At 55.2% G+C, this 21,750-nt stretch overlaps 6 protein-coding genes across 6 annotated transcripts; all 6 read right to left on the bottom strand.

Annotated features, from left to right (window-relative positions):
• Window positions 1-819: 819 nt before the first annotated feature.
• On the bottom strand, window positions 820-2,190 carry JKF63_02942 (uncharacterized protein; the record flags this gene model as incomplete). The annotated part of the gene is made up of 1 exon (XM_067898966.1): window positions 820-2,190. One exon carries the CDS (start codon window positions 2,188-2,190, stop codon window positions 820-822), a length of 1,371 nt encoding a protein of 456 aa, XP_067755410.1.
• Window positions 2,191-4,804: 2,614 nt separating this feature from the next.
• On the bottom strand, window positions 4,805-5,746 carry JKF63_02941 (uncharacterized protein; the record flags this gene model as incomplete). Its single annotated transcript, XM_067898965.1, has 1 exon — window positions 4,805-5,746. One exon carries the CDS (start codon window positions 5,744-5,746, stop codon window positions 4,805-4,807), a length of 942 nt encoding a protein of 313 aa, XP_067755409.1.
• Window positions 5,747-7,136: 1,390 nt separating this feature from the next.
• Window positions 7,137-10,265, bottom strand: JKF63_02940 (uncharacterized protein; the record flags this gene model as incomplete). The annotated part of the gene is made up of 1 exon (XM_067898964.1): window positions 7,137-10,265. One exon carries the CDS (start codon window positions 10,263-10,265, stop codon window positions 7,137-7,139), a length of 3,129 nt encoding a protein of 1,042 aa, XP_067755408.1.
• An 822-nt stretch (window positions 10,266-11,087) lies between these two features.
• On the bottom strand, window positions 11,088-12,530 carry JKF63_02939 (uncharacterized protein; the record flags this gene model as incomplete). Its single annotated transcript, XM_067898963.1, has 1 exon — window positions 11,088-12,530. The coding sequence occupies one exon, from the start codon at window positions 12,528-12,530 to the stop codon at window positions 11,088-11,090; it is 1,443 nt and encodes a 480-aa protein (XP_067755407.1).
• Window positions 12,531-13,470: 940 nt separating this feature from the next.
• JKF63_02938 (uncharacterized protein) lies at window positions 13,471-14,469 on the bottom strand (the record flags this gene model as incomplete). The annotated part of the gene is made up of 1 exon (XM_067898962.1): window positions 13,471-14,469. One exon carries the CDS (start codon window positions 14,467-14,469, stop codon window positions 13,471-13,473), a length of 999 nt encoding a protein of 332 aa, XP_067755406.1.
• Window positions 14,470-17,580: 3,111 nt separating this feature from the next.
• On the bottom strand, window positions 17,581-21,255 carry JKF63_02937 (uncharacterized protein; the record flags this gene model as incomplete). The annotated part of the gene is made up of 1 exon (XM_067898961.1): window positions 17,581-21,255. One exon carries the CDS (start codon window positions 21,253-21,255, stop codon window positions 17,581-17,583), a length of 3,675 nt encoding a protein of 1,224 aa, XP_067755405.1.
• Between the last annotated feature and the right edge of the window lie 495 nt (window positions 21,256-21,750).

Raw genomic sequence — 21,750 nt, 5'->3', positions numbered from 1 at the left:
AACTAGCGAAGTTTTAGCTGCCACCCCCTCTCTCGCTGAATCGCGCAGTTCTCTTCTCCCCTCTCCCTGGACTTGAGTCCGTCAAGGTATTTGTGGTTGTTGGTGGGGTATGTCATGACCCCTCATCCAGGACTCAACGTGAATGCGCTGCGCATTGAAGCCAATCAAAAAGCTGCAGAGAAGCCCTATGATTGTCAGTGTCATCCCCCAAGATCGTGTTCATATACAGACACAAGACTGAGGGGCGGCGGTTTCGGGAGAAATCAAGTGCTCAAGTCTGTGACAGCACAAGGAGGTGCACGAATAGGTGGGGTAAGGTGAGGGAGGAGCCCTACGGTGACTGGCCCGCGCAAGCGCGTCTCTCCCCGCCCCACACATGAACACTATACGACGGGCTCCTCACAAATGAACAGGGAAGCGCAGTCCGTTCATCAGCACCTGTCAGCGTCCGTGTAAGAGAAAACTGTGGCAAGAGGGACTTTCCTCGCCCCACTTCGCTAAACGACGGTGCGCAGTGGCTACTTCCAAAGAGGGGGGGGGGGCGTGTGGGACACGTCGTTGCCCAAAACGCCTCATCTCATACGCTTGACTTTTTTTTTTACATGCGTTCTGAGCGGTGCTCGGTTACTCGCGTTAAGCGAAAATAAAATTTGTTCGAGCTGACTGATGAACGCTATGCCGATTTCTTTTTTTACCCCTTGACAAAAAAAAAACAATATAAAACGCGGTCTCCGTTGTTCTTCCAGAAAGAAAAAAAAAGCAGCACGTCATGGTAGGTGGTGGCGTGCATGAGTGGATGAACGGCTCTGTGATGTATCATCAGACCTCGCTGACTACTCCTTCTTGAGCCGCTGCGCCTTTCCTCTTTTTTGCCTCATTCACTTCGTAGCGCACGCGTTTCTTGTCGCTCAAATCTCTCACCTCCTCTTCATAGGTGCGCTCCGTGTCACGCTGCAAGAGAGGTACGTACTTCATAGGCCTCAGTGGGGTGTTGGCGGTGGAGCCTGCTTTCGGGGAGATCGTCGTCGTCGTGCCAGCGGGTGTGTGCGGACAGGTCTCCTTTTCTTTGGAGTCCGTATGGAGGTAGTGAAGCAAGTCGCGTTTTCGGGCCTTCATCAGGCCAGCAGTTCCGGGTTCTGTCCAGTCGCACCCTGTGATGGCCCACTCATCCACGCGTCGCGCGTCTGGACTTCGGCGAACAACAACACACGAGCGAGCCTTATCTGTTGCTCCATTCTTTTCGGGTTGTTTCTTCCCAAAGACGTCTACGGTACCGGAGTACCACCGGAATAGTTGAGAGCGCATCGCGGCGGCTGACGTGGCGCGCATGAGCAGCGCCGTGCTTATGTCCTGCAGCTCCTGCTCAACAGCCTGGAACGCGCAATGGGAAATCTGCCACTGAACATTGTCGAAGCCGCAGTCCCACAACACCAGTGGTGTTCCGTCTGCCAAGGGATAAGTTGGCTTGCAGTCACCCCGCTCCAACAAGGTCTGGACTACGCTAGGAGCCTCCAGCCCGCGGCCCACGAGAAACAGCACCGCCATGGTGCAGCGGATCTGGTGATAAAGAAATGAGTTTGCTGTTATCTCAAGGTACGAGATCACCTCAGGCAGCACCTCGCTCGGGTGCACACCAACCGAGAGGACCGTGCGCATGAAGTTGCTCACATTCACAACGTCCATCTTGCAGAAGTTGCGAAAGTTGTGCGTCCCGAGAAAAAAGGCGGCGGCTTCCCGCATGGCGGCGAGGTTCAGCCCAGTGTGGCAAAAGTAGTAGCGATAAGTTCGATGAATGCACGAGAAGCGCGCATCGAAGGCGTCGTCGACGAGCGCGCAACCCACAATACGAATGGTGGGGGGCAAGACATTGTTCAGCATGTTGCAGTAGTCCAGCGGAGGAAGCTGTGGCTCCGCTTCTGCTGTACACGACGCGCGAGCGGTGAGCGAGAAGGCGTTTCCGAGGGCACTGACACCCTTATCTGTCCGACCGCATCGCCCAAAGTTGTGCGGGCCGTCCTCCGGTATGAGGCGAAGTCGCCGCAGGGCATCACAGACGATGCCCTCGACAGTGTTGTCTGTCTCCTTCTGCTTTGCGAGACCGTTGTGAACGTGGCCGTGATACGCCAGCCGGAGCGCGATTTTGCGAGACGGGTAGCGGTCGAAACAGAAAGCCTTCTCAATTTTTTTCATTTTTTTTAATTCCAAACTCTGCCCAACGCCGGGAGTCGAGTAGCGGGTGAAACGCCAGTCTGCCAACAATAACGGTGCGCTCCTTCGCCGTGTGCAAAAGACGCCACCGCTCTCGTGCAGTTATCGTCTTTTTTGCCTCTACAGCGATTTGGACCAGTGAATGGGGAGGTGTGCGCCTCTCCTCTGTGTCCGTGTGTGTGTGTGTGTGTGTGTTGTGGGGGGGAGGGGGGGAGGGGGAATGCGAATGATGAATGAGTACAAAAGTCCGTCAAGAGGGGAATGACGTCAGTGCGCCGATACAATCCTGCGCGGAGAGCTCCGATGCGTAGAATCCCTCCTCCCTCCCCCTCGTTGCCTGCCGCGAAAAGTCCCACACGTGAGTGCGCCGATCGGCTGTTCGGAGTGAAGTGATTTCTCTGTGCGTCTCAGGGTGTGCCTCACCCCCTCCGGCAAAAAAAAAGGGTGGGGCGAAAGGTTTAGAGGAGAAGGGGGACAGATGGAAGTTCATCTCCCGAAGAGGAGGAGAAACCGCATGCGACTTTTCGAGTCGCCTATTCAACGGACTCAGGGACGAGGGCCGTCCACATCTGTCGGGCTATGTGGTGTTACTATAATTGACCCGATAAGAGACAACCCTGCACACCCAGATGGGGAAAGAGGGAAGGAAAGGAAAAGAAAAAGAAAAAGGGAAATGAAGGAGGGAGAGAGGAGGATGACAAGTCAAAGACTCAACTTGTTTGTGTTTGTCGTCCAAGCACTTATAAAAAAAAAAGCACACACCAATATGAGCCGATGGATGACGGGTACGCTAATTTTGTTTTTTTTTCGATTCCAACACGGCACACAGTGGTATTACTTTTGCCATGGTTTCCCTCGTGCTTTTTGGCGCAGACCATGAAAACCTTCTCCTACCCCGCCCTCCCTCCTTCCTGCCTCATGCACGCTGGACAAGGGCTCGGCCGAGACGGCTCGCTCACGACTTAAACATTGCCACAGGCGCATGCTTGAATCGTGTGCTGTGAAATCAGCTCCGACAGCCTCGGCATCCAGCCACAGTGGCTGGGGCACCAGGAGCCCACACGCCAGGGTGCGCGCGAGTTCAACGATGACGACCGATTCAATACGCTGGCCGTTGACCACTCTCCTCAGCGCCTCTGTCAACACATTAGTTGTCCTCCTAGTGCACCGCTAATCGGAGCAGACAAACACACTATCCAGCTCAGTGAGAAAGATTTGCTGTCCCAACGCCGGAGTGAAGTGGTCATTCCTAGGCCTGTGGAAAGCGACTCGCCATCATCTGTGACAGGAGCTAAACGGTGGACTCTAGCACGCTGCATCGAATACGTGTGGCAGGCGGGGGGGGGGGGTGTTGGGATATTCAACTGCAGCCACCATAGAAAGGGTCTTGGTAACGAAACGCTTGCTGGAACGCAGTCGCGTCCACAATCGCCACGTCAAAGAGGACGTAAGCCATGACCATGACCCCCTACGGCAGTTGCGTCGCAAAAGAGGTTGGAGCCACTGCCCTCCCCCTCCCCCTCCCTTCTCTCTCTCTTTCCCTACCCGACACCACGGTCATGTGGTCGAGCACCAGCACTCATCACGCACATGGTTTTACTGCTGGACTTCACTATGCATCCAGTAGGAAGTTTCCCCTGTCCACTTGTAGATCGCTTAATGCTGGACATGCTGCCGTTCTAATGTGCGTTCGACAACCTCGACAAGATGATCAGGATGATCGACTTGTTTGGCAGGAGCCTCGGCGTACTTCTTTGCGCAGGGCCCCCCACTCTTGGCGGCGCGTGCTAGTGAAGGGGAAGTCGCTCTCAACTCCCCCAGGCCAGAGTCTGAACGGGGTGCTGCTCGTCCCCTTCCTCCGCCTATTCCAGTTGCCCACAGACGCAGCGGCAACGTGCTTGAAGCAGCGAAAGACGAGGCGATGGGGGGAGGGGGGGGTCACTGCCGGCGGTTTTTTTTTTCTTGGCAGTCTTCAGTGCGGCGCAAGAGGGGGAAAAAAGACCCGCTTTATTTGTCTTGGAGTTTTGATGGCGGCGCGCATAAACATGTCGAATCGGCAAAGTCTGTTGCGCTTCGTTATTAAAGAGTTTGATCCCTCTACACCCCCTCCCTTCCTGCTTTGCTGAGCCCACGTAAACACGACGGCGCGGCCCTGGAGGAGGAAGAGCACGAGGCACAGCTGCGCAGGTGAAGACGACCCATCAAAACCAACAAAAGAAATGGGTCAAAGATTCCAGAAGCGGTTAGGAGTGGGGAAGGTGCCCAAGAGGGCAAATGGCGAATGGACGTCGTACCGAAGGCGGGGGAGAAGCGCAGCGCCACCACTTGAAAACACAAAAAGTAAAAAAAGAGTGCGGCATTCGTGTCGGCTCTCTTTTTCTCTCTTTTTTTTCTCTCTCTCTCCCTCTACGTGGCTCTGAGAGTCTTTACGGTGGTTCTTTGCACTTGATTGCTCTGCAGGTGCCTTGTGTTTGTTACCCCCCCCACCACCACCACCACCACCAGCCAGCCAGCCACAGCTGTGATCTCTTCTCGACGGTGTCTGTCAGCCTTGGGAAGCTGCTCCCAGGGCGTTTTGCGTCACCTCTGGAAACTGTTATGCAGAGGGAGCGCTTTGACCTTCTGTCGCGCGCTGCTCTCGCGTCTCCTGCAAGCGACGCCGCTTCTCATCTCGAATCATCTTCATCGTGTGGCGGATGTGAAGCGCGATCTCCTCGACGCTGGCCATGCCACCGATCCCGACGTCGCCACAGGCCAGGTGCTTACTCACGGGACCAACAATCTGACACATTGACTCCCGCAGCGTCGCCGGCAAGGGAGCGACAAGAGTATCAGCGGATTCATCGGCAGCCCCGTTGGTCACCGCGGTGGACGAGGAGTGAGCATCTGTCGCGCCCACTGCGCCTTTTTCCACGCAGACCGCTGTGTTTAGCCCCAAAGCACCCACCGCAGGCGACGTGCAGTTCAAGTTCACTGGGGAGGCGTCCTTGATGGTCTCACTAGACGGTGAGCAGCTCTGCACCTCTGAATCGCAGTACCATTCTTGCATCTGACCGAGCTGCTTTGACGTGATGGGGTGCATCCACATGGCGGTGTTCATAGCTGGGCAGAGAATCACTGGCTTCTGTTTCACCTCCCACGCTCGCATTACACTCGATACCAGATTATCGCATATCCCAGACGCCATCTTGGCAAGTGTGTTCGCGTTGAGTGGTGCAATGACGACGAGGTCCGCCCACTGGCGCAGCTCGATGTGCACCACAGCATCGTTCATCGCTTGCCACTCACTCCACTCCTGCTCGTCAGTGATGATGCTCTGAAAGGGGATGCCCGTCCTGGAAGGCTGCGCGCGACGCAGGAAATGGAAAGCGGCTTTCGTAGCGGCTATGCGGATGTTGCATCGCTCAGTGGAGAGCTGATCGAGCAGCAGCCCTGTCTTGATTGCAGCGACACTGCCCGTGATGAGAATTAGCAAGTGGACTGAAGGGTAGGCCTCCTCACTCGGCACCTCTGTCGGCGTCGACTCCGGTAAAGCCATTTTCTTTTTTTTCTCTATTCTCCCCCTTGCAGGTAACGCTGTTATTTCGAGCCGTGCCTAGTCACCTTCACACACGACACCAAGAGGTGGATAGATGGAAGTGAGCAAGGACTTGCGAGAGGCAGAACTCGATTGCACACGGGGGGGGGGGGGGGGGAAAAGGGGCAGCGAGATAGGCGGAAGGAGGGAGGTGGTCGTGCGACGCGAGTGATGGGAAAATACCGCCTGTGTCGCTAATGTACACGGGGAGTCGGCAGCACACCCAGTGCAGGTTGGGCGGTGGTAATACACGATGGGCGACTCCTTTCTGCAAAAAAAAATTCTGGGAAAAAAAGAGGAGGAGAAGGCGGAAGAGGAAGCAAAACTCCGCGGCCCGTCCCTTTGATGGCAGTGCACGCACAGAACGGGATGAACGCCCTGCGGTGTGCGTGTGTAAAATACAGAATATCCACCGCGTTAAAGAGATGAATAAAGACAAATGCGAGGCTCTGTGAGGTTTTGGGAGAGCGCACGTGGAGGGGAGGGGGGCACGTACACTTTCTTGGGAAAGGGGGAAGAGATTGTCGTGAGAGGCAGCCGCATTAGGGCGAAAACGCCATAAGAGAAACGAGGGTGCCGAATAGGAGGAGGGGGAAAGGGAAAAGAGGATAGTGGCGGCGGCGCAATAGACAGATTGGAGGGAATGGTAGGATGATCAATCACCTGGAGAAACGCAGGTCGGCACACACAGTGTGTCGTCCTCCACTGGTGATGAGGCGTGCGCTTACTACGCGGCCTCACAGAGAAAGCACATCCTCACTCACACGGAAGAGGCTCGGGGGAATGGAGGACTACGGGGGATGTGTCAAGGCCCACATGAAGCCTTTCACTGACCTTACCCCTCCTCCAACACCTCCCCCCTCTCCTCTCCTCTCCTTTCCTCGTGGACGTATTCGCCAGAGAACCAAACAGGAGCCGGCTGACTAGTAGAAAGGGTGTGAGAGCGTTCTCTTTTACCTTTTTTTTTTATGCAGCCTAGTCAGACGCAACGGATCAACTCCCCTCGGCGTCCATAAGTGGGTTGTAAGGATACAGCTTGGCTCAGCTCGCAAATAAACACAGATGCGCGGATCAGGAGCAACCCCCCCCCTTTCCCTAGAAAAAAAAAGAGCCCCTCCTATTCTCAACCATCGCTCAGGTCGAAAAGAAGAAAGACAAAGATATTTGTCATGTCTACATCCCCCTCACACGCTTTCCAGGCCCGCGCACGTCTGTGTGCGTGTGTGTGTAGAGTATAACCTTGATGATATCTCTCTGTTTTTTTTTCTTTTTTGCGGTGGTCGTTGAGTCGGTGATGCAAACACGCGGTGCCACAAAATCGAAAGAGAGGCTTCCCGGTCGTGTCCCTTTCCTAGTCGTTGTCGCTGTCTTCAATATCATCCTCGTCTGGGATTAGCGGATGCTCAACACTGTTCCCCTTATCATCGGCGGTAGTTCCGTCACCGAAACCATCTTGTAGGAGCACAAAAAGGTCGTTCCTAAGCTGAGCTGTTGCAGGGTCCCGCCCTCGTTGCAAAATCGCCAGCTGCAGCGGTGTACAGGTGCGCCGCCGAGGTCTAGTGGGTGCAGACTGCGGACAGGATTTCATCACTGCAGGTACCAACGATGGCGGGGACGTCGATCCAAATCGGAATATCGTGCGGCGAGGCGCAGTGGCGGGCGTCGCAGCCAAGGAAGGCTGCGTTCCAGAGCTCTGCGAGATTGCATGTGTCGCTCCAGCAGCCTTGGATAGCGAGGCCGATGCATCCGCGGCAGAAATGCCTCCTCCGCATGAGGGCCATTGCGGCTGCTGGGGATCGACGGTGAGCAAAATATAAGGGGCCATGGCGTAGTAGTCCAGCAGCACAGCCTCTGTGCTGCCGCAGCGGTAGGGCAAGTCAGGCAACCCCTCGCGCAAAACGTCCACCTCATCCTTCTGAATACGTGGTGTGGATGATGCAAGCAGTGACGAGCCCCCCGCAGCGTCGGGGTCGAAGCGGCGTCGTCGGTTGTTCCAGATGCGGTGCTGCCGTTCAGAAGAGGAACCGGAACCCACCGCAGCCACACTCTGAAGCCGCGCGAGTGCCTGTTGAACCCACTCTCGCTCGTCGAGGTTGGTGACTGGGTTTGTTTCGGTGCGGCCCTCCCTTGTCTGCATTGAATAAGGAGCTCTGTTGTATGACGTGTCACGGAAACGCGGGTAAGCCAGGGGTAGGTACGGTGGGGGTTCCTGCGGGACAAAGCCAGACGGTGGGCGCACCTCAGTTTGAAAAGCGCGGTACGTGCCGTGGAATAAGTAAAGCGCCAAAACGTCGAGCATTCCTCCCGTGTTGCCGAGGCTCTCCCCCGCTGTGGTGCGGTCGGCCAGCTGACGACGCTCACGCAGAGCCGCTGCGCTCGGTCCGCTGGCAAAGCTGCTGCTCACATCAGAGGCCCTCAACGCATCCGCCTCACTCGCGGCATCGATGCAGTGTGCGTACTGAGGAAGCTGATCTTCGCCGAAGTAGCGAATTTGGTTGTTCGCCAAGTAGTCCAGAATCTTGCGCGGGGGCACGTTTAAAATGTTCAGCACCTCATCAATACTATATTTCTGTGTGAGCAACCGTCCGATGGCGTGTGAGAGGCCGAGGTACTGGTCCCTCGTCATCACAGGAGTGCTACGTTCCTGTGACTCTGCCGGAGTCGCGGGAGGTGCGCAGCTTCGATGCGCGCCGCGATCTGGTCTGCCACGCGCCCCGCGTGTACCTTCAGTGTCTACGCCGGGCATTACCCGCGCGCTTTCCTCATGAGGATCGAGCAGTGATAACACCCTCACGGAAGGCGTAGGCGACGGATGCCGGGGTCGTTTACCCGAGGCCGCAGCGCCTCTATGGACCTGCGTCTTGACCTCACCCTCGTCAGCTGCCTTGGGTATAAAAACAGTGGAGGAGTCGGAGGAGTAAGAAGATAACTCGATCGTTTCGATGGAGTCATTGGATCCTAGCTCCTCTACATCCTCCCTCGCACGCTCCTCCTCAGTTTGGCGGCCCTCATCCTTACCTCCATGATGCACCACAGTGCATGCCCTTGACACCGGCGTGCCAGCGGACGCACACGGTGTCGAGTGCGACGCGTCCACGCTCCCTCCAGCTGCAGCTTCCCCGGCCAAACTGGGCGAATACACACGACCGATGGCGGTACCGACTTCAGGTAACCCAACACCCCCGCGTGCTGCCATTCGCCGCCTCTCCAGCCTTTCCCAAATCGTTGCGGCAGCTTGAGCAAACTGTGGCGGCGATTTGTTGACTGAATCCGAGTTTTGACGTGTTGTCGCGGCAAGTGAGCCCGCCGAGGGGATCAGGCACAGCCATTGCGCTTGTAGGAGAGCTTGTCGGATATCGCCTTGGCTGCCCGCCGCGATGGCACTCAACGTAGCTTGGTCTAACAGATCTGCACCCGGCGATGCAGTGGAAAGGGCCGTGAGGCGGCGTGCAGGATCGCGGACCCTCCGCTTCGTCTTGGCGTGAAGCCCAGCGCCTCTTGTACACACAGAGGTTGGGGCTCTGGACAGTGAAGGTGCGACAGAGTCCACGACACCGTCCTTTGAGGACAAGACTGCTCCCCGCCGTCGCTGCGCCTCGAGATCCAAAATATTGCGCACTCGCTTGCGCAGGTTTATTTCTGTGATCGGTGTGCAGTGAAACAGGTTTACCGCGGGACTTTGGAGAAGCGTCGAAGGGAAAGATGTGTTCAAATCCACTTTATCGTTGTGCGTGTCGTGTGTAGTGTGAAGGAAAAAAATAGGGTTTCGACGGAGATGCGGCATCAGACCCGCGTCAACTCCTGTTCGCGCGCCAGTGCACAGGACTAGTTTCTTCTCTTGCACCTGCTCCTCGCGTTGTGCAATGAGACGCAGCTCCTCGTACTCCCTGAGAAACAAGAGTGTGCAGCGATGGAGTGTGTGAGAGGCCGGCTCGCCATAAAACTTAATGATGTGCGCGTGGCTTGTCGATATCTGCGGCGAACCCAACCGATGGGACATTGTGAACCCTTTGCGAAGATACAAAGAACTGCCGCCGCTGCTGCTGCTGGACTTCACCGATGAGTCGGTGAAAGATGGCGGCTGCAGCTCACCACCAGTCAGCTGGCCTCGGCAGTAGGAAATAACGCTCCTCAAGTACTGTGCATAGGCGGGCACAGTGGCCTCGCAGGTGTGGAAGATGTGAAAACGCGTGTTTTTACTCTGGGTCAGCTCAAGTGTTGCACCCGCGTCACTCCGCGACAGGCTATGACCGGTGAATGCAGGATCGACGTCCGATAAAGTCTCCTCACTCAGAAGTACCTTCAAGGTCTCTAGTTTGCCGCACCCAGGAGGACCATAAAGAAGAAGAATATGCGGTGCCTCACTCGAATCCTTGCCTCTACCGCGTGTCTGCTGAATCACAGTGGATAATGCCACAGTCTTCTGTCGACTCCATGCCACATCCTCTACTGCACGCGGCGCGTACACCTCATGTAGCATCCCCTCAAGGGGACAGAGATGTCCATAGTCTGTGCTGCTAGTGTCCACTCTGGTGCGTGAGCCGATAACGAGATAGACACACACACACACACACACACACACAACAAAAAAAATAAGAGTGGCAGCACCCGTCCAGTGAACAAGTGAAAAAGTGAACGAGAAAGCTGAAGAGATCTAGAGGTGCAGGAGGGACTGGGAGAGGGTGGTGGTGGTGGTGGTGATGGGATGGGAGGGGGGGGGAGGGGTTCCGGTTTGCGCACCAATGGTCTATACGAGTAGGTGATTCTGTAGAGAATTGGAGTGATATCTTTTTAGCACAATGACAATGCATACTGCCAGCATAGTATTTGGCGCACAGAAGGGAGATGCGAATTATAGATAGGTAGAGGGAAGTTGGGAAAGAGAAGAGAGCGGGAACGCAGCGTACCCGTAAAAAAAAAATAGGGGGACGAGGTCTGCAGGCAGTACGGTGCAGCGACTCCCCCCCTCCCCCCCCCCTCTCGAAGGATAGCGCCACCTTTCCCTTCGAGGGAAGACAGCCATGTACACCAAATCTAGACAGAACGTCCTGCCCCGCAGAGTCAAGCGCTAGAGAGAATAACAGGGAGAGAAGCACCACAACGCCCCCTGGACCTCTTCGACGCGCCTCCACCGAGGCAGTTCATTGTCCTCGGGATTGGTCCTTGAGATTCGTGGTTAGGCCTATATAGGTGCATATATGTATAGAGCATGTAGGTGAGGGTGGTCCATCAGTTGATGAGTACCATGCGCAGACAGAGGCTATCACTTCCAAAGCGATGGTGCAGGACTCAACTTTTTTTTTTACAACCCCCTCTCGCTCTCGCTCTCACTCAGATCCAGCCCCGGAAAATCCACAGCGGCTACGAACTCCGTCCACTCCCCGCGACTCGTGGACACGGAAACGTCGGCCCGTTCCGATAGTCCCAAAGTTTCGCGACGACGCTTTTTCTTGAGTGCCACTCGGTCAGCTTCGTCCAGAGAGCCTTGGACACTGCCGGGCAAGAGCAAGCGCCACGCGTGCAGGTACATGCGTTCAACACGGGCGGCCATCCAGGTGGACGGAGATGCTCCTGCAAGCGAAGCCGGACACCACGGCAACTCGGTGGAGTACAACGCGTCTCCAACTATAGGGAAGCCGATGGCGCGGCAGTGTACGCGGAGTTGGTGGCGTCGGCCCGTGTGGGGAGCGAGAAGCACCAACGTCACTGGGTGGCGTGCGGCCATGGAGCGATGGTGACCGACTGTGTCGCACGGGGGTGTCTCGCTTTCCGCAGTCTTCGATGCTGACAAGAAGGTGCGCTTCATTACCAAGACGCTCGTTGTGGCGCAACGGCTCTGCTCTGCCGTCACAGCCATTCGGAAGTGTGCGGGATCTGTCACATCGTAGCCCACCGGCAAGTTGAGAAAGACACCGGCACACGATGAGAGGTTCTCACACAGTGTGCGATAGATGAAACTGCCCACCGAACCAGCCGGTGGGCGAGCAGATTTTCCGGGCGTTGAGGTCATCAGCGATGGCTCAAACCTGCGGCTGGAGGGGTACCGATGAACCACAGTCCCGGACTCCGTCTCTTCCTCATCATTCCCATTTCTCAACGTTGCCCCCTCGAATGTTTTTCCATGGAACTCTTGAAGAAGGTGGCAAAACCCTGACACGCTTTCTGCATCCGCTGAGTTCTCTGCCTCCCCAGAAGCACGTGCATACAAATATGGAGAGCCGACCACCTGGACGCAGCCCACACCCTCCCATACTTGGTTGCACGCCTTCACCCACCCCGCAAATGGGGAGCAGGTTGCCCTTGTATCAGACGCAGAAGTTGCACCTGGCAAGTCGTGCGAAGCAACATCCTCCAACGGCGCTGTATCGCTTGGTATGTGTCCGTGCAGCAGTGCCACGTAGAACTTTCGAGTGGCGCGCATCTCGAAACAATGTGCAAGTCGCGCAGCCATGTCTTTCGTAAGGGCTAAGCACAGCACCCCACTCGTGCCATAGTCCAACTGGTGCACAAACTTCAGTTGTTTTCTTCGCTTTTTCTCCCGCTGCAGGCGCTCGTGCGCCTCGTCAAAGATGCCGCGTGCCTTCATATGGTCATACACCATCGACTCTACGGTACGGCTGTAAGTAGCCATATCGCCGTCCATGGGGATATCGGCGGCTTTGTTTACAACCAGCATCTCTGCATTTTCGTAGATCACATCGAGCGCTTCGCATGGCGCAGAGGAAACGTCACCCGTCCTCGACATGCATCACAAAATAACAAGCGCGCCTTTTCCGTGAACGGGTGAAGGGTGGATGGGGAGGAGGAGGAGGAGGAAGGGGAGAGACACATGACGTGAGTTGGGGTGGGGATCACAATCAATATGAAACAAAAAGAAAAAAAAAGAGTTTTTGTGGGAGGAGGAGGGGGGTTGAATGGACTTTGGTGGCCCCCCTTTCTTTTTTCAAGGCCTGAGAGACGCTACGGAATGAAGATGTGGGCATGTATTGCACGCATCTGCTCAGGGCATATACGACAGTCCAGATCATCTCTACTGCCACTGTGTGTGTGGGGAGGTGAGGGGGGGGAGGGGGGGGCTGAGGCGCTCCTTTAGCCTCTTGGACATTATGGCAACGCGAGAGCATCACCATCTGGATTGTCTCTTGTGCCGTGCAGTTTGTTGCAGCAATCTTCGATGTAGGTACTTCACGTGCGTGTCCCTTTCCATCCTCTCCACTCATTTGACCTACGCTTGTTGGGAGGTGGGGGGATTTCAATCGGGTGTCCCGTTATCACTAATCTCGTTTGCTCTTTATTGTACATACGTATATATTGGACACGACTGCAGCTCCGTGCTTCCTGGAGAACATGCGCATCCGTTGGTACAAGAATATTCTATCTTCAAGTCTGCGCTACCTTTCACATGTGGTGTAACACACACTCTCCGTCAGCATAGTCGTCCCCCCCCCCTCCATAGAAACGATAGAAAAAAATAGGGGCGGGTGCACACAGCACAGCCGTCTCTCTTATAGGGCCTACCCTTGGCAAGAAAAGCGGTAAAAGGCAGCGGGAGGGGGGGGGGGGCAGAGCACCCGCAGGCTCAGCGGGGCCTCCATCAGCGATGACTGAAATACATAGCACTCGTCACCGAGGGTGAGAGTGGTGCTACCCCCTGCGCAAACCTACACACACACACACACGCAGGCTCAGTGGGAGTGGCCTCGCAGCCTGACCACGTTATCGTTGGTCGTTGGTGTGGAATCTTGGTTTTGCATGGTCGCACGGTACTCCTTCAGGATGCCGTCGTCCACGGGGATGTTCTCCAGCAAGTCATCCAGGATGTTACCCAGGCGATAGCCTCCAAGAGTCAGTCGACCTTTCGCGACCTCCGCACATCGTTCAAGGTAATCATCGCTGAGTTCCATACCTGGAGTCAAGCCAGCGTAGGAGGTATTGACCGCAAAGGCGAAGCTCTCGCTCGCAATCAAGGTGGTGTTCCTGAGAGTCATCATCTCTGTTGAAAACTTGTACGTGTCCTCCAGCTGATCCGCCGCCTCAGTAATCGCGGAGTAGTCAGTGCTGGAAAGCGGGCGCGGGTAGTGCGGCAATGTGACATTACAGAGACTATCCCAGAGAGCATGGAGCCTCACCTCCTTTCCGTGGACACGCACTTTAATCGAGTTGCCGCCGCGGTCCCCGTGTGGAAAATGTTTAGAGTAGAACGTCACCGCATGCAGCGGTTGGTGCAGGTCACCCATCAAGTGCACGAGGCTCACCCACGCAAAGTTCAGCACGTACATCGGCGACTTGGAATGCCGCAGCGCCAACATCATATCCGTGGTCACGTTAATGATGTTGACTGGATCCATCGCATCGGTGATGGTGATGTTTTCTGGGTTATATGGCGTGTCGACGAAGTGCCACGAGTTCATGGCGTACTGGTGCCATATTTTAAGGTCATCCGACCAACATGCAGCTTGCACCATGTCTGGCGACAATCGGAATGGTCCGCTTTTACCGAACGCCATTGCCATCGCGCCGATCTTTTCCTGGTTGGCGGGGCTCAGCCGTCTGCGCGCGATCTCGGCGACGATCATGTGCCCCACGCAGCCCCATCCGAGCACTTGTGTCACGCAAAGCGCAAAGCTGAGCACCAAAACGCAGAGCGCTGTGAGGCACCGACGGCGACCTGGAAACGTGGGCATGGTGAGATGGGGTATCCGACGCACTGCAAGAGCCTAAGGGGTGCGGTTCTGATCAGAGTAGCGCACCCATGCCAGGCTTGTGATAGTGCTGTCCTCTCGCAAGCTAAGCGGAATAAGCGGTGGGAATAAAACCCAGAACAGAGGGGGGGGGGAAGAGGAGGGGGAAGAAGCGGGGGATGGACAAAAAAAATAGTTTTGCCAAAGATTCGTTGTCTCCCCAGAAAAAAAAAAGGGCAAAAGAACTACACACCAAACAGTGAACTCGTTTTACTCGAACCGCACATATGTGTATTGCGGTTTTGTGAAGGCAGAAGAAATGCTCTGAAGGACGAAAAGGGGGGAAGGGGATTTTGTGCACAAAGATGAATGCGTCTTGGCGTGTAAAGCTTCTGGGAGTGTAAAAAAAAACGCATGAGCACACACACTCACACACAACGTCAAAGCTCTCAATGACTGTGTGCAAAATATATATATATATATAAGGGGGGGGCACACGTAGACGTTGCAGAAATGGCCCACGCAGTCCAGCTAGCACAGCCTACTCCCGCCTCTCCCCGCCAAAAAAAAGCTCTGTCTGCATCCTCTGCTCTCTTCTTTCGTGACCTGCTCTTCACAGCGGCCCCCATCACGCCAGTTGTCCAACGATGCCTCCCTGGGTGTGGCTGGGGCCCAAACGCAATGGCGCAGTCAGCGCAAAAAAAAAAAGAGAGCCACTTATGTCGCACTGGTACATTGTGTATTGTGTGGATAACACAGGCATGCGCACCGTCGGGGGTCGTCTTGGCGCAGCACCACCCAGCGCACGACCACCCGGCATCAGCAGCGACGAATGACTCCGACTTCCTTACGTTGTAGGTACCTGACCCTGTCGCCGACGGGAGTGTCGTTCGGCATTGAGCAGGGGAAGTATATGCAGGAACGGCCCCACTTCTCGGCAGAGTGGGTGACAAACTCGCAGCACCTCGACCCGTACCCACTTCATCCCTCACACGCATGTTAAGATTTGTTCCCGTGAAGAAGGAGGAGGAAGGGGGGGGGGGTTGCTTGGAGAATATAATGAATAATGGCGTGACAGTGGTAGGTCAACGACAGCTCGTGTGCAAGACGCGAACATGTATACATGAGAAAAAAATGAGGCGTCCAGGGCTCACGTATTTCCATGCGTACATCAAAACAAAACAGACGTGAAAGGCTATCATCAACGCAATTCAGTTCAAATCACCCAGACGTGGTCGCACCGGCTAAAAAGGGGTGGGAGGAGGAGGAGGGGGAACATTGCCAAAAAGTCGCAACAAAGAAGAATCCTCATTTTTTTTTTGTCACGGCACACACACGCACCAACACACGCAGGTGAAAAATCAGATGAAGGTGCTCCACGGCAAATGTTTCTTACAGATACATATACACACACTTATATATATATATGTATGTACACACACTAAACAACGGGCGAAGGGGGGTTGCGCAGCCCTTTTGATCAAAAAAATTAGAGACCGAGAGGGGGGGCCCGAAGGGAATTATTAAGTACAAATGGAGAACAAAACACACACACTCATACACAACGGAGTGATGGTGTGGTGGTAGGGGAAAAAAAACGGAGGGAGGGAAGAACAAAAAAAAGGCGTGAAAGACAACAGCAGCCTACGACAACAATACATGAACAGGGGAAACTTTTTGACTGAGCTTTTGTGGAGATGGTAAGAGCGTAGGGGGGGGAGGGGAGGGAGGGGAGGGAACCGCACATCATCACACAACAACGTGTCATCAAGGCAGACGCAAAGGGGGGGAGGGAAAAAAAAGAGTGGGGTAATGAGTTCATGACTTGCTGTGCACGCACACCTTCGTAGGGAAAAGCGCGTACAAAGAGGTGTGCGTGTGCGTGTGTGTGAGACGAAACCGTCCATGCGCTAGTGGGAAAAAAAATCAGCCGTGTGCGTGGTTTGAAAAATAAAGAGAATCATTGAGTAAAAATAAACATGCCCCGCCCGCCCCCCCCCCCCCAAAAAAAAAAAGGCGGCCGAGGGCAGGCATCAACATTTAATGAAAAGTAGGATGAAACAAAAACAACAAAGAAAACACCTTGCCTCACCACGTGAAGGGGGGAAGAGAGGGGAAGGGGGAGGGGGAGGGGAAGGCGTTCTCGAAAAATATAAAATTAACGAAAACAAAAACAAGAAATTCAGCAAAAACTCAAAAAAAAAAACGACGCGGTGCAGCCTCACCCAAAATCGGCAAACCAACCAACCAGCAAAAAGGGAGAAGAAGCGACGAAGACACACACACACAAAAAGAGAGGCGGGAGATTGGGTGGGTGGGTGGGGGAAGAACTACAACAAAGACAACATAAAAGCAGCCAGCACAACGAGGAAAAGAGAAATGATGATGGGAGTGTGGGAAGAAGTAGGGAAAAGGGAACACCGGGGAAAGAAGAGGACAGCCACTTCAACACGGAGTCGAGAATGACACAAAGCTAAACCAAGATGAGCACGCACACAATAAAGAAGATGGCCAAAGACCACATTTACAAATTCAAACAAAAGTCGGGGAAGCTGGAAAGTGCGTCAAGGGGAGGGTCCGCAACGGGGAGGGGGGATGCAGGGTAGAAAAAAAAGAGAACTCCTAACATAAGGCACACACATACACACACATGGGCATAGGCATAACAACACAAAGAAGCGTACAAAACACATGAAAAAAGATGATAATATCCTTTCCTCTTCCACCCACGCAAACAGACAACTATCTGCCAAAACCTTCTTTTTGTGCGGGTAGACTCTCCCCTCCCTGTTCCCACTTTTCCTCAGCGTGCTCGTGCAGAAAGACGCGCAACTAGAAGACATCCCCTGGAGACACATATCAATGAATTTGCATGCATAGTGACACTGGTCGGGGGGGGGGGGGAAGGGCGTGATGACGGCCCTCGCGTCACGGATTCGCACACACATAGTGGGCCCCTCCGCCACTGATGCTTGTGTTTGAGAAACTGCAAAAGCTAACGGCAGGGCGGCGTATATCCGTGTCCACGTCTTAGACAACAATTGTGGGCTGTCGATGCCGCAGCCGCATAGCCCAGAACGCGGGGCATGGCGATGTCCAAATAGGCGAGCACCTTCACGATTCCCGCAGCGTGATGCCGAACGCGGTAGGGGGGGTGAAGTCGTTATCATATATGAGGTTCATTTGCTGGAATAGCAACCACAAACGCGACACACGAACTATATCGAAAACGTCTGGCAGCAAAAACCGTAGCTCACCCTTCGTCATGTACACGGCGCCGTTGCTGTTCACCGCAGGGAGATGAATGCCGTTGAGGATCGCCTGGGCGCGCACCGTGTCGTCGCCGCACTCGTTCAGCACCTCTATCGTACGTTTCGCGACCTGTTGCACGCGCCTTTTCAGTTCTAAATAATCCAACGGGCGGATGTAATTTGCTTCGCAGACGCTGGACTCGAAGTAGGTGAGGCGATCGGTGCCCACTTCGGTCGTGAGGTCGATTTTCCCGCCCCAGACGGGGTCAAGGCCGATGAGATGGGAGAGACCGATGATCCACGCCTCATAGTCGGGGAGCGTCTCCGCCACAACATCCACCGTTCGCCCACCACGTTTTAACCCGATCGTGAAGGCACGGAAAAAAGCGGGGTCTGTGGGGGGGATACGATGGCGGGCAAACACCTTTCCAAAGCACCCGGCTTGGATGAAGCTGACTTCGCTGAGGTCAATAAATGCAAAATTCTCACTGTGCGAGTCTGGCGCCTTCCAGAAGAGCTCCTTCTTACCGCGCTGTGTTGAAACCCAAAAAATGCGCTCGTGGGGCTTGCCACGACGGCAGTGCTTGATCATGCGGGAGCCGCTGCGGAGGAAGCGGAGGAGGTCTTGCACGAGTGTGGGCGAGTCGTACACCTTCATCAGCGCACGAGAGTCTTTTTCTTGGTAGGACGGGTTCGGCGCTTTCAACGGAGGTGTATCCTCTTCGTTGCCGCTGATGAGGCAGGTAGGGTTCGGCTCCTTTCCGTGGGCCTTGCGGGCGGGACGCCCGGCGTCGGCGTCGGCGTCGGCGTCGGCAGCAGTAGCTGCCACAGCTTCCGGTGACTTCTCCCTACTTTTGCTCTCTGAAGGCGACGACGACGACTCCGCCCCGCTAGACTCCTTACCGTATTTGTCACTAGAGCGGCCCTCTGACTCCGCCGCCACTGCAACCGTCGCACCGTTTGATTTCCCGTCTTGACCTGAGTTGCCTTTGGCAGAATCAACAGCAGAACCAGCCCTAGTGCCACTGGCGGATGCGGCGCCGTTCTTCAGGCTTGAAGAAGTGACCGCGGCGGCGTCTGGGTCAGCGGCTGCACAACTGTTTCTTCTACCAGTCCTGTGATCTATAGATGCACCAGGCTGGGTGTCCTCTACGATGCCCTTTACCACGAGGGCCGTATCTATTGGGGGTTTCCGACCCTGAACCTGGCCATCCATCCACTCCGACTGGGGGGCGCGCTGCGAGAGTGCGGGGCTGGACTCCTGTCGGTTCTCCCTCCCGTCATTACTCTCTCCGTTGGAGCCGCCCTCAATCCCTGACTCGGTGTTACTACCGCCTCCCTCTCGAGTGTCCAACACGTTCCGGCTCGCGGTCTTGGCGGCGAAAGCGGTGTCGCGGATCTGCCGGATGCGACGAGACTCAGCGGCGTGGTGCGAGTTCTCGCCATCGCTCTCGTCGGAGCTCAGGAAAGTAATCTTGTGTGACTCCTCCTGACACGGTTGATCCTCCGCTTCGAGTAGTACAGATTGGGATGGCAAAAGGGGCGGATACATCTCGTCTGCGCAAAGGAGGTGCTCGCTAAAACCGTCAACGTCGTGCCAACCCCACTTCGTCTCCAGTGGCAGGTCGCCCTCGGACATGTCGACAGCGCGATCAACGAGGAAAGCGATCAGGTCGTACAGAAGAGTGCCTTCTGACACCAAGGTGGAGCTCATTAGCTTCATGCGCCGCACCTGCGCCCGCTCCCGTCGTGTGGCTGCCAGGCGCGACACAAACATCGAGTAGAGACGATTCTGCTCTATGGCATGGTTGTAAAACGACTCCACAAGTTTGTGCGTGGCCTCCTCGACACCGCTAGACATGACCTTGCTCAGTGGCTCGGCGACAGCGTCGACGCCGTCTGTATCAGCCACAGCGTTGTTCTTCATAGCCTCGATCTGCTCATCAACAGACTTCATTTCCTTGTCCATCGCCGCAACTTGCTGCAGTGCGGCAGCGACACTTTCCTGAATCTTCAGGCGATGTTTTTTTGCCTTCTTGGCCTCGTGCAGTTGCGCCTCCTGCACCAACATCTCCTCCTCTCGCAACTTTTTCTCCGCTTTCTTTTCCTTCTTTACGGTGCGGGCAACCTGCTCGTACTCATCGATGAGAGCGTTCATGTGAAGCACAAACCGTTCCACCTCCGCGTTGGACTGTGCAGTTGCCTCGCGTTCCGCCTTCTCCAGCAATTCGCGCTCTTTGCGCAACAAAATATCCGCTGCACCGGCCTGCAGCTCCGCCACCACGCGCTGCCGCTCGTGGGGAGCGGGGACACCTTTGGCCGCCGCGAGACGCTGCACGTTCACTGGTTCATAATAGTACTGGGCGTTGAGGATGTGCATCTCAGCAAGCAGCTCCTCATTAACGCGGCGTGACTGCAAAAAGGCCAACTCCGCAGCTGGGTCGCTAAAGCCTATGGCCTGCCCCGCCTTGAGCCCCTTTACACGATCGCAAAACCGAAGCGTCCCTAGCGACTCGGGGGCGCTGTCTGACGGTGGAGCCACCTGCCCAATAAGCAAGAGGCGCGAAGTGGTGTCCACAAAGCACGGCTTTAACAGCTTTGTCAGTTTGGATTCTCGAAACGGAATGTGAGAACTCTGTAAATACATGGCGTTGATGACCGTCCCAAGCGTGGAGAGTGATTTGTTGATCGCCTGCGCCTCCACCATGGCCTGTCCAGAAACACCAGAGCGTTTCACCCGCTCGCTACCGGCGAGATCAACGAGGGCGATGCGGGACTTGGTAACACCGGGAACATTCTGCGACATAAACAATCCCGGTTCGTCAATGAGCTGCGAGAGCTTCGGCGCGTGCGGGGACCTCTCCCTCGGGATTTGAAAGAGATCAATGAAGAACAGCGCGTGACTACGGGAACTCGTATCGTTCATCCTTGTAGCAGTCACGGATCGGAAAGAGTTTGCCACTTCGAAGTTGCGCACAACATCCTTCATGTTGCGCACCTCGACCGTGTTTATGCCGATCGCTATCGTCTCCTCTGGTGTCTCACGCAGTTTAAGCTTCTTTTTGTTGGACAGCAAGTCCATCACGTCCTCCACGTACAACTCCAGTGCGGAGAGGGTGATAAGAAGATGGATTCGATCCTTGACAGACTCTTGATAGGTGAATAAGTCGTTGAAAACGCGCATGAAGACGCCAGAATCTTGCGTGACTTTGTCGTCTACTGACTGGGTGCCAAGAATGGTGTAGGTCTTACCTGAGCCGGTCTGACCGTAGGTGAAAACAGTGGCGTTGTAACCTGAAAGAGCGTGATCGACCATCTCCTGCACACTTTCCTCGTACACAGCGACCTGGTCATCGGTCTCGTCGAAGACATAGTCATACTGGAAGGTGCTGGCACCACTAATGTTCGCCGCAGTTTCCTCTGCCCTAATGACGATGGTCTGGCCATCGTCTGCTTTGCGAGTGCAGACTGGCTCGTAGCGCTCGCTCCCAATCGGCGGACGAATACGCACCGCGACAGTAATGCGCTGCTCCGACATCGAGATAAAACAGACAAGAGTCAAAACCCCAAAGGTGAATGTCTCCCACGTCGCGCGGTAATGTGCTGTTGTGTTGTCGGGCCCTTCAACCGGACGCGCTGCTTGGCGACAAGAGGGAAGGCGGACACTTTTGTACGGGTGTGGGGGCTCGAGAATATTTAGTACGGTTGGAACCTCTTCGTAACGGCGATAGTGGCACTTCTTGAGGGTGTAGTGGGAGCGTCAGCTGACTCTCTTTAATGAACACCAAAAAACGTCAGAAAGTCTATGTGACCAGCGGGGACAGTTGTGTATTCCGAATAATTTTCACCACCCCCCCCCCATGGAGCACGTCCTGCACGCGAGACAGTATCGTATTGTTCAGCAACAATGACTGCAAATCGGCCGTGACGTTAGCTTCAGCTGACGGAGTATACTTGCTACAAATATATGGAGGTATGCGTGGGTATTCCAGCTTTTCGCTCGTGTGAGTCATGACAAAAATCACAGTGGGGG

Source organism: Porcisia hertigi, chromosome 30, assembly GCF_017918235.1.
Source record: "Porcisia hertigi strain C119 chromosome 30, whole genome shotgun sequence".
Taxonomy (NCBI): Eukaryota; Euglenozoa; class Kinetoplastea; order Trypanosomatida; family Trypanosomatidae; genus Porcisia; species Porcisia hertigi.
Note: the sequence above shows the minus strand (reverse complement) of the source record. Positions and strands in the feature narration are given on the sequence as shown.